Below are 12,075 nucleotides of genomic sequence, written 5' to 3'. Positions count from 1 at the left end.
ACAAAATTACGAAAGTGGCAAGGTTGTGTTTAGAATCCCCTATTTATCTATTGTTGATGTTTGATGCCTTGTCTGAATGAACTTATCACTATAACCCCATAATGAATTAACAAAGTCGTTATAATCGATCCCTCACGAAGTAACTCACTAACCAATACTCAAAACTTTCTATCCCTATTCCTCCAGCGTAAGAAGGGTAGGTGATGCACGGAACGTTGATTCCCTATTCCACTACTCGGGGTCTCCTATTCCTATTCCACCAGCGTAAGTACAACAATTTACCTAGGTCTAACACATAGGCTAAGTGTCAATATTTCCTATGTGCCCAAAATTAATTTAAAAGAGTATCTCACATAAAAAGAATTAAGAAAAATAAGCAATTGAATGTCATTATAGATCAAAAGGTTCATACAAAGTCAAATTAACATATTACCCAACAATATTGAAAAAATTTCATCATAACCCAACCTAACCTAGAGGAGCTTAGTTACTCATAATTCAGATTACAATATCACAATTGATATATGAAAATAGCATATGAATTTCCTTGAAGTAATGGCCTTCAATGGCTTCAAATGCCCTAAAAATATCCTTTGATGCTCTCCAAGTCATGAATCAGAACCCAAACATTTTCAAATGTTTATTGCTAACAACTACTTCGAAGAATAGTTTGTTAGTTATTTTTTAGTGAAAGTCAAGAACATTAGAAGCTCTTGAAGTTTTTCAGATCAGAACTTAAGTTACCAGTTTCTAAAGAAATGGTTTACTCTCTGAGTCTGAAGTCTTAACTTCACCATTTGAGAAAGACTTCCAACCATACATAATCAGGCATCAAGTTCTAAGGAATTGTGTATTCCATGTAAATCAGAATTGATTCAACCAGGTCTTAAGGTCTTAATCAGGTTCTGAATCTCTTTAAAAAGGGCTTGTAACCAGGCTCTAAAGCTCCTTCAAAAAGAGGTTAACCAAGCTTCTGGAGTGAAGTTCATTAGAGTGTTGAGTTTGACAACCAACATTATGGATAAGTTCAAGCAACTTATGAAGACAAGCCAAATTCTGATAGAAGATCATGTTGGCTCTGCAAAAAGGTTAATCAGGAAAGTGTTATTTCATTCTGATTTTATCTTTTTAGGATTTTACATCTCAGGGGGAGGTTTGTGCTTCTTTGTTATGTATATTTTTGTGATTATGATGTACAAAATTATTCATAAAAATACATGGTTTTGTCATCATCAAAAAGGGGGAGATTGTTAGAACAAGTTTGGTTCTGCATCTATACCTTTGAGTTTTGATGATAATAATGTAGTATTTGTGGGAGAATAATTTTGGTACTCTAATGGTTTGTTATCATGTATCTTTAACAGTCAATTTTGATTATGAGTTTATGACATGGAACTTCATTAGCTTCTGAACATTTATTCCAAATTTCGCTTCTACATTGAATCACTCATGAGAAGTTCTGAAAGATGCCATGTTGCTGCTGCAATGATCTTTCTACTTCTGCACTAATTCACTCTTACGAAGTTCTGAAATATGTCATGTTGCTGCTGCAATGTTCTTTCTGCTTTTGCGTTGATTCACTCCTAAGAAGTTCTAGAAAGACTTTATGTTATTGTTGCAATGTTCTCTCCGCTTCTGCTTCTAGATGTGACTTTGGTTATCAAGCTTCTGAAGAATGGCAAGCTTCTAAAGTTGTGTTACTTAGATGAAGACTCTGAAGATCTCAAGTCACACGCTGACGTGATCAAGGTTCTGACTAAAGATTCTGATTTCAGCTTTGTGTTTCTTCTTTTCATGCTTCATCAATTGTTCATCAAAAGCCAATGAATTTGAAGATAAGATCAAAGGATACTTGATAAAATAGTACATGGTACGAATCGAAGATATTATTTCCACTACTTGAAAACGTGGGCGAAGGACAATACTATTCTTCACACCTGTTACTAATTCGTTAGTGGACAACTGCTCTTTTGGTACCCTCGATTTACCCTCCAATGGTCCCTTTCTTATGCTATATAAGTAGGACTTGGAGACTTGAAGAAAGTTGCTACAACAATTTTTACAAGACTATTTTCTACGTGAAAAAACTCTCAAAATTGTGTATTCTTTTCTTTAAGTGTTATTATTTCATTGTGTAAAATATGTTTGTGTATAAGCAACTTATAACACAAAAAGTTGTATTCAAACTGTTTGTTTGTATTTTCTTAAGCAGACTAGGTTTTAGTCGGATCCTTGAGAAGACAAAGAAAGTTGTTCTTTTTGATTTTTATATAATCTATTTGGCTATAGTGGATTAAGTCCTTGTGTATAAGGCGAAATCACCTTAGCGGATGGACTGGAGTAGCTTTGATTTCAAGCGAACCAGGATAAAAATCCTTGTGTCTTTCTCTCATTGTTCTTGTTGTCGTGTCACTAGTGCAGAAAGAAGATTTTACACCCGTTTTTTATACATATTACACCCGTTATGATAGGGTGTAAATTCAAAGGGTGAGATATGTATGAAGAATTTACACCCGTTCTAAAACGGGTGTAAAAAGAGAATATATTACACCCTATTTTAGATTTAAAAAAAGGGTGTAATTGGTAGATATATACATTAAATTTTAAGACATTTACACCCTATTTAATATAAAACGGGTGTAAATTGTCACCTATTACACCCTGTTTTAGATAAAAAAAGGTGTAATTGGTAGATATATACATTGAATTTTAGGACATTTACACCCTATTTAATATAAAACGGGTGTAAATTGTCACCTACATACATTGAAGTTAAACGAATTTACACCCTATTATAATTCAAACGGGTGTAAAATGACAAATATTTACACCCTATTTTTGATATATCAAATGTAAAATATCTTATAATTACATTTAATTTTAACACATTTACACCCTATTTTGTGTATGAAGGGTGTAAAATATCTCAATTTTTTTAAAAATATTTTATTTGAAATTTCATTAAACCAAATATTTTTATATATTCCTGGATATTCAATAAAAAACAAAAATAACCAAAACAAACATTTCTCTAATCTTTAGAATCTTGCACCAAGTCATACATCAACAAAAATTGTATTCATGTAAAAAAAAAATTCAACCACTTTGTTCATGTAACTTGTACCAATAAATCATTCATGGAACAAAAATATATCTATATATAAGTTTTTTTTAATCGCTTCTGTTTTGTCATTAAATCTTTCTTTTCCTGGTTCTCTTGCTCTTCAACCTTTTGCAAAAAGAATTGAGCCCAAAGTTGTCGGATGTGATCAATTGACTCTTTTTCATATGATGAGGTGTCTGTGAATATCTGCAAGTTCAAACATATAATAAATTAAACAACTACATGTTAAAACAATAATTTACATGTTTTTCATTAAATATATGTAATATAAAATACCTCATTGAATCTTTCAACAATACAAGCATCAATAATGTCAAACATATTTTTCATGACATAATATCCACATGCCCATCCGTTATCTTGTTGATGCCCCTGCATATAAACTCCTAGTTACATTAAAGCCACCAAAAACAACAACATCACAAACTTTTTTCCTTTTTCACAAAATTTGTACCAACACTAACTTTCTTCACTCGACATAGAAACACATACAATTTTAGTTGGTTCAGAGCATGTACAACTATAATTTTATCACCATAAGTGCAATTCAGTAATAAATATACTACATGTTTATAATGATAACTTACAAATATATCACTTGCAATTATAAAATCGGAATTTTCTTTTTCAATTTCGGCAGTTACCAAAAATAGAAAAGAAAATTACTAGTAAAATGTTACCTTCAAGTACTTCAGCAGAAACAAACATGAGAAGACCTGAACAGATGTACTGCAGCTCAGAGTATGGAATGATTACATGAAAGGCCGAGACTATGCCAATTAAAACCATGATTTCTGATGCCAACAGAATTTGCCTACAAATAGATCAATAGAAAGCTGTTATATCTTTAGCTTCTTAAGGATAATATTTCAATTTTCAACAAATTTAAGGTTCTAAATTGATCTTGCAAAAGAAATCTATATTGAAAATCATAATCACTTGGATCTTTATATTGCTTTGTCTATTGAAGTTCAAAATTTACTATCATGCATCTTACTACAAAGTCTAGATAAGCTTCTAAGGGTGCAATCAAATGAGACATGAGTTTTTCTTATATGTTACCTGTCGTCAAACCAGTTGCTTACATAGCTTCCAACAATTATGTTTATAGGAAGAACTGTCAAACCAAGGCCAGCAAGAAAAATGGCAACTGTGCCAGTTGACCACTTAAAGTAGTATGTTGTGATGACACTAGATTCTGCTAGTAAAATCTCCATCACATATTTGAGCATGAAATATATCAATAATTGAACCTGAAGATGTTAAGTAAACTTGGTCAGGACCGTTTATCTTGAATTCAATTGGAACTTTGTGAATTGCAAGATCAAACAATTAGAACATAAATAACTTGCAAAACATCTAGTGGATTGATAGTATGACATTTAGAGTTGCTCACAAACCTTTACAGAAGGTGTAAGGAGTCTATATGCCGATCCAATTGAAGTGGCTGGCTGACGAGATTCCTCTGGAGCTTTACAGAATGAAAATAGTGCAAGGATATATTGCAGTCATAGATGATTTTCTATAATGATTAACAATGAGATGGCATGATACAGATTAACTATCTTGATAGATCACAATAGAAAAAGTAAAAGTCATCAGTAGAGGTACCAGCATTAGATTTCTGAGATTTATCTGTTTTACGGTCCTCTTCAAATTCACGAGAAGGTTCCACAAAAGAGATCCACAGCCATATTGAATAAATAAGCCAAGCAATAGTCATAACCCACCCTGGCAAAGTATCTTGATTAAATGTAACATTGTAAATCTTAAAATTCGTCTGCAGTAAGCCAGCTAATGCAGGACCACAGGCCATTCCAAGAGCGCTGGCACTAACAAAACCTGCCGATGCTTGTATGCGGATTTTCAAAGGCACACAATCACTGATGTAGCGCCGGTTTACGGCTCTGGCAGAACCAAATCTGCAGTTATAATACAAGTTTATAAACCAAATGAGGTCTTAATGTAATAATATTTATCTAAAGTGAAATGGTAAGATACAACATGAAAACCTATGCTCATCAAGTAATATTGAAAGCAAGTAAGAGGTAGAAGACTATTTACCCACAGCAAATTTAGAGAGTAACACTACAGCATGGTTTTGAAATAGAAAGTTCATGAAAGAGCAATTTGCCAAACAACTACTTACAAGCTATAAGCAGTACTTCATGATTAAAATTTCAAGTTTCATCAACTCATTACTGGAAATCAAAATGGTTACAAACTTATAACAATAAAACTCTAGCTTCATATCAGGCATTGGAAGTTTTACTGTAAAAAATAACCAAAGAAGACAGATGAAATTTGAACTAAATGACATAAAATGAGTTCTTTTTTGTGTGCTTTTATTCTTACCGTGACTATCGGAAGCAATGGACCAAAGATTTCCTCACTCATTATCAGAGAATCTTGTGGAACGTCTAATAAAATAGTTGGAGCAATCCTCCTGTAATTTGCTTGTGTCAAAATCCATTGAATTTCACTATCTTAAACTCAAAATAAGAAACAAGATGAGAGCTTACAATTTGCTTTCATCCTTTTCACCTCCATAAACAATCTTGCCAGAAACCTTATCGTCGTCCAAGAACTTTAACAAGCGAGCAAAGTGGTTAGAGTTCACAATGCGCGACAAATCGTTGGATTCTATTGGGTTCTTTCCAAAACAGTTTTCCAATTCAGTCTTTAACGCGTCTACCTGGAAATGAGAAGCACCAACCATTAGATACACACAGACAAAGATTTACAACTCTTGATTACACAAAGAAAATTTCATACCAATTTCGGAGCAAATTCTTTTGTTGTTATAAGATAATCAGGAGAAATGCAGGCTTGTCCATTGTTACAGCCCCATTTGCCAGAAATGATCCGTCTTGCAGCAACCTTGTGAATACAAACACGGTTTTAGTCAATAGATAAACTCAAACTAATCAACACAAACTCGGCCTTACTCAATACCTCTAAATTGACATTTGAATCAACAACAGTTGGAGATTTTCCTCCAAGTTCAAGAACAACTGGTGTAAGGTGTTTTGCAGCAGCAGCCATCACTATCCGTCCCACTTTTCCATTACCTGATATATTCAAGAATTACTTATGCTAGTACCATTTTTTGTTCAAAACTCGCAGCCATCCATGAAAAACAGATCAATAATAACAAACAAGACAAACCTGTGTAGAAAATTTTGTCCCACTTTTGTTGCAACAAGGCAGTAGTTTCATCCACCGCTCCTTCCACAACTCTTATAGACGAGTTATCCAAGTACTCCCCTAACAATTTCGCCAGCAGTGAAGATGAAGCCGGAGCAATTTCTGATGGTTTTAGAACCACAGCATTACCAGCTGCTATAGCTCCGACAACTGGATCAAGGGACAACACTAGAAAGACAAAGAATAATACTAATATTATATTCTTCATAGATCATCATCAAAGAAACAATAAGCTGAAAATATCAACTAAAAAACATTTTAATACTAACATATAGATTATTATCATATAAATTATCTATATGTTGTTTGTATAATTACAGATAAATTCAAATAAGTCAATCCAATCGGCTCAAGTCGACTTACAAAATGGATAGTTCCACGCGGAGATGACTAACACAACACCAAGTGGTTCAGGTATGATTTCAGCCGAAGACGGAAAAGTTGTGATTGAAGTTTTAGCCTGAAATAATTAAAGAAACTTCATATGATATATCAAATAAACTAACAATATATATAAGCAATATAAATGTAGAAATTAAAGTAAAAAATAACCTTTTCTGGTGTCATCCATTGTTTCAATTCCCTGAGCACGAGTTCACATGAGTTTTTAAACATACCAATCTGCAAAACAAAATCGCATCGGTTAATTAAGAGTTGAACAACACTTACTCTGTAATTGAGGAAGATAACTTTCATGATTTGAATTAACTTAAGCATGAAGATAACATTACCTCGTAGACGACCGTTTCGAGTGGCGGTTTAGCAAGGTCAGAACGAAGAGCATCAACGATTTCATCCTCTCGTTCAGCCATCATTTTCAAAAGAGCCTTCACCTGCGATATTCTCCATTCGTAACTTCGCGTCTTACCGGAACTGAAACTCACCCTCAGTTCCTTCACCAGCGACGACGCGGCTTCTCCGTCAAACACCATCTTTTTTCTGTGTGTGTGACTCGTCTCCCATTATTACTATTGTTTTGGAACATGAGAAGTCAGGGTTATATTTTAGGCGGTAATGATAAATTGTACTTAGGGATTCCTAAATTTACACCCTATTTTAATATAACGGGTTTAATATAAATTTAGTCATTTATATTGTTATAATTATACACCCTATTTTTAAATATAGGGTGTCTATTGTTATATTAATATTCCAAAATTTACACTCTATTTTAATATAACGGGTTTAATATAAATTTAGTCATTTATATTGTTATAATTATACACCCTATTTTTATATATAGGGTGTCTATTGTTATATATTAATATTAAAATTTATTATTTTTTTAAGAAAATTTAAGATTAAACAAATAAGAATAATAAAAGTTATTGTTTAAGGCACGAATATTTTATTTTTATTTTTAAATTTACACCCTTTTTTTGAATATCAGGTGTAATATAGAGTTGATAATAAATAATATTTGAATTTACACCCGTTATTTAAAAATAGGGTGTCTATTGTTACGTACTAAAATTCAAAATAAGACTTTATTTACAAAACTGCCACCGCATTTGCTTTTTACACCCGTTTTTTTGTAAAACGGGTGTAAATTTACAAATTATATTATTCTTTTTGTACTAGTGTGTGATGTTTTTGAGTTGGTAAAAAGCTTTTGTTTTAAAACCCAATTCACCCCCCCCCCCCCCCCCCCCCCCATTTCTTGTGTTTTCCACACCTTCAAGTAGGTTTAAATCTTTCGAGTTAGGTTCCTAGTTCTCCTTCTATCATCACACATCTTTGTTCCTTTTTTACAGTACTAGAGATCTATGGTCCTTCTTATACTTTCATTCCTTTTTTTTTCTCTTTTTTTTTTGTGAAGAAGTGTCTTTTTCCACTTCTTTTTTCTCATAAGTTTTTAAATTTTGATCAATATTCTCTAGTACCCCAACCCCAAACTTAAAACTTTGCTCACTTCCAAGAGCAACCCCAAAATTAATCTTTTTCATACACTTTAGGAACTATACTTATACCTAACTCTAAAGAGAGGGTGGTAAGAAAAGATCTTTCAAGTCATATGACTAAGAATTTTAGGCTACTTCACTAAAACAAAGGCTAAAGCTCAAAGTGGTTAGCAATGGATATACCTATTACTACATGGTGGTTTAAAAAGGCTCAAAGTTATAAACAAAAACATGACTCAGTGTGTGTCAGTCAAACTAGATGAGCTTAATCGGAAATAGATTAAACCAAATAAAATAATAATGCATGGATACACTCGTTAAAGAAAGAAAAGTGAACAATGAATTTTTTTTGCTCAAACCTTACTAGATGAGGTATATGTAGGTTGAGTACAAGTCCGTTGATTATTTTATCATCCTTTACCTTCAAGTTGCTAGTTGTTATTGAGATGATCAAGTTTCTTTTGGATCATTTGTTCAATGCTAAAGTGGTAAACTTGCAAATCTAAAAAAAACACAGTTACAACTTGTTCATTAAAGAATCATAGATCGTCATGGAAGGATCATGCTCGAGTAGCTAATTCCTCTTTTGGACGGTCTCGAATAAAAATAAAATAAAATTTTCAAAAAAAAAACTGGTTATAACTGATGGGTTGCCTTCCATCCTACGCTTCTTTTCCGTCATTAGCTTGACGAGCCATACCTAAGGAACATTAGGTGCAGGGGATACCCTCACGCCAGTGAAAACTTCTATTGTCATTCTTGTTTGAACTTTACTACCTTTTTCTTCAAATTGGTAGCATGTATCTAGATCCTCCATTCATATGCATTAAATACCATATTTCCCTTATTGAATTTCAATACAAGTTCACTTATTCCCAGATATATTTTTTCTTTCCCAATTGCCAAGAGTGGGCGCCCGGGAATAACCGATCCTCCTGAATCTCCTTTCATGTCAATCACCATAAAGTCTGCAGGGAATGTTAAACCATTGGCATGAACTAGCACGTCTTGTACAATACCAAGCGGACGCGTAACAGATGAATCGGCTAAAGTGAGTGTCATGTTGCTCAGTATGATCTCTCCTATCTTCAATTCCTTAAATTTTTTCATCGACATGACATTGATGCTCGACCCTAAATCACATAAAGCATGTGGGATCTTCACCCCACCAATGGTATAAGCGATGGTGAACTTTCCTGGATCCTTCATCCTTGGTCACAATTCTTAAGGTTCTGCCATCTCCTCTTTCTCTATCATATTTACATGTTCTTGAGTCAACTTCTACTTTCCACCCTTCAACAATTCCTGCATAAACTTAGCAAACTTGGGAATTAACTCTAAAATTTCATTGAACGAGATACTTACCTGAAGTTTTTGTCTATATTTCTTTAAAATTTTCAAACATTCCAGCCTCATCCTCATGTACCAGTTTCTTCTTAATGATGGGGTATAGTGGTTTTATGTAATCCAGTAATTCTGGATTTGGCTCACTCAAGATTTTCTTCTTTGTTCTCCTCCAAGGAGAGCTTTTATTTATAAGTTGATCAAGGGTGACTCCTATTTCCTCTTTGTCACCTTGATTTCCACTCTTCTCTTTTTCAATTCCACCTTCTTTTTCTCAATCACATCCTCTTTAACTATTTCAGCTTCACCCTTTTCAGTAATTACCCCAAAATCTGTTTCCACAGCCTTGCATCATTCATTCTTAGGATTGTCTACAGTGTTACCAGTAAATCCTCCACTTGAGTTTGGCAAAGCAGATATTTGTCTAGATAATTGACCAATTTGCATCTCCAAATTTTTGATAGACGCATCATGGTTTCTACTCACTATTTCATGGTTCTTATTTACATGATCAAAGCTACTTTTAGTGACTTTAATAAATTCTGCAAGGTCTCTTCCAACTGCGACGATTTCCTTTGAAATGGAGCTTGTTGGCCTTGTTGCGTACCTTGGTTGACATTTGCATTTTGATTATTGCTCCAACAAAAATTTGGGCGATCCTTCCAACTCGGATTGTATGTGTTGGAATACGGGTTGTTCTTATGAAAATTAGCAAACTGGACTTCCTCACTTGACCCTTCCAAAGAGCACCTTCCATTTGCATGTTCTCCTCCATAAAAATCACACCTAAGTGCTTGTACTTGGCTCACGTTAGCTTTACCTAAGCTGTTTTCAACTAGCTTTTTATTTAACTATTCAATTTGAGCTAAAAGAGCAGTATGGGTATCAACAACTAACATACATTTAGGCGTGCCCACCATTTTGATTTTTACTGACCTTTCGCTTTTTGAATGGTACTCATTCATACACGTCTTCTCAATAAGGTCTTTCACTTGTGGTTCAGTCATTGATCGGATAGTGCCTCCCGCAGAAGTATCCAACAACATGCGTGTCTGACTCTTAAGACCTTTGATGAAATTTTGCATCTGCTCCATATTATTAATATTGTGATTTGCGCAGCTGCGTAATAAAAGTTTAAATCTTTCCCAGGAGTCATAAAGTGACTCAGTTTCCTACTGCTCAAAATTCACAATTTCTGCTCGACACTCGGTAAATTGAGAAGTAGTGAGTAATCTTTTAGGAATTTGTCCTCCAATTCCTTCCAAGTCTGATTTATTCCATTTGGCAAGAAAAATAACCAATATTCCACCCTTCTAATCAGTGAGAACCCAAACAACCTTAATTTAACCTGGTCTTGAGTGACATCGGTTGGTTTGCACATTGAAGTTGTTTCGAAAAAGTGTGCAAGATGCTCCCACATGTCTCTAATCGCGTTCCCTCAAACAAATTTTATCTTAAACCTGAAAGTACAAAATTCTTAATATCAAAGTTAGCAAAGTATGTCGGTACAAACCCTCTCGAAATTAGTCCTTCATTGGTTCTTTTATAGTAATCCCCTATAGTTATGGGTGGTATAACTATCATGATGGTTTCTTCTTCAGAGTCAAAAGAAATTAGTGGTCGATCTTCAACTAAGATCCCTTGATCTATATTTTCTTCCATGACTACTCCTTTGATAGCACATGCGACTCTTTCAATTTTAAGATCAAACAGCGTCAACGTCGATCCTGAGCTGCACATACACACACACGAAATACGTTAGTAGCACTACGATTGTTAAGAAAATAAAACAAAAATAAAAAAGACTAAAAGTAAAACGTTTCACAAACGTCGCCTTGGTGAAATAAAATCGTTTTTTGGATTAATTTTGATATTTTTTATGAATTAAATGATTTTGGACTTGCTTTTAAATGTTTTAAAATACTTCTGACTTTTCAAAAATTGTAAAACTTTTTGTTTAAGGTCCTTTAACCTTGTTTGACCTAGGATAAATCACTTGGCCATTTATTTGGTGTTTTGAAGGGATTTGAGGTTTTGTCCATTTAAAAATGCATTTGAATTCATTTTAAAATTGGTTTTTAATTGAATATTTTATTAAAGTTGTGTTGAGCCATTTTACTTGATCTTGTGATGTTTGACTTTCTGTTTGACCTTGATCATGATTGATTTGACTTTTATTTGACCAATACTATTGGATTTAGGGGATTGATGAAATGTACATTTCATCTCTCAAAATGAATGGATAGTATTGATAAGATGAAATCCTCCTATGATAAATTTGGGTTTCTATTTCCCCTTCCGTCTTCATCTTCATCCCTATTCTTTCCGAATCCATCATTGACAAATGAATTCTCTTCATGTATAATGCTAGTTGATTCATCAATGACCTTGTGTAAGATGAATGAACATGAGCCTGACTGAGATAGGTCCCTCCCTTTTATTTAGTGTGTGGTATGTTTTAGGAGTTTGGTTCTTTGTACCAAATCTCTAACATGCATT

The 12,075-nt window shown here is 33.7% G+C and overlaps 1 protein-coding gene across 1 annotated transcript; it reads right to left on the bottom strand.

Moving 5' to 3' along the window:
* Positions 1 to 3,154: 3,154 nt before the first annotated feature.
* On the bottom strand, positions 3,155 to 7,269 carry LOC127087516 (betaine aldehyde dehydrogenase, chloroplastic). The gene is made up of 15 exons (XM_051028410.1): positions 7,063 to 7,269; positions 6,884 to 6,952; positions 6,695 to 6,791; positions 6,293 to 6,499; positions 6,080 to 6,195; positions 5,900 to 6,004; positions 5,647 to 5,819; positions 5,397 to 5,570; positions 4,736 to 5,046; positions 4,525 to 4,595; positions 4,187 to 4,377; positions 3,805 to 3,938; positions 3,589 to 3,686; positions 3,401 to 3,496; positions 3,155 to 3,310 (listed from the first exon to the last, which is right to left on the bottom strand). The coding sequence occupies exons 1-15, from the start codon at positions 7,261 to 7,263 to the stop codon at positions 3,155 to 3,157; spliced, it is 2,199 nt and encodes a 732-aa protein (XP_050884367.1). The 5' UTR covers positions 7,264 to 7,269.
* Between the last annotated feature and the right edge of the window lie 4,806 nt (positions 7,270 to 12,075).

This window comes from Lathyrus oleraceus, chromosome 1, assembly GCF_024323335.1.
Source record: "Lathyrus oleraceus cultivar Zhongwan6 chromosome 1, CAAS_Psat_ZW6_1.0, whole genome shotgun sequence".
Classification (NCBI taxonomy): Eukaryota; Viridiplantae; Streptophyta; class Magnoliopsida; order Fabales; family Fabaceae; genus Lathyrus; species Lathyrus oleraceus.
Note: the sequence above shows the minus strand (reverse complement) of the source record. Positions and strands in the feature narration are given on the sequence as shown.

What these genes read in the sequence shown, in the direction of transcription:
- LOC127087516 (XM_051028410.1), bottom strand. Translation starts at nt 7,263, where the DNA reads ATGGTGTTTGACGGAGAAGCCGCGTCGTCGCTGGTGAAGGAACTGAGG. An exon ending in TTCTTTGGTTATTTTTTACA is followed by an intron (nt 5,047 to 5,396) that starts GTAAAACTTCCA and finishes TTATAACTGCAG; the next exon opens with ATTTGGTTCTGCCAGAGCCG. An exon ending in ATCTCAGAAATCTAATGCTG is followed by an intron (nt 4,596 to 4,735) that starts GTACCTCTACTG and finishes CATTCTGTAAAG; the next exon opens with CTCCAGAGGAATCTCGTCAG.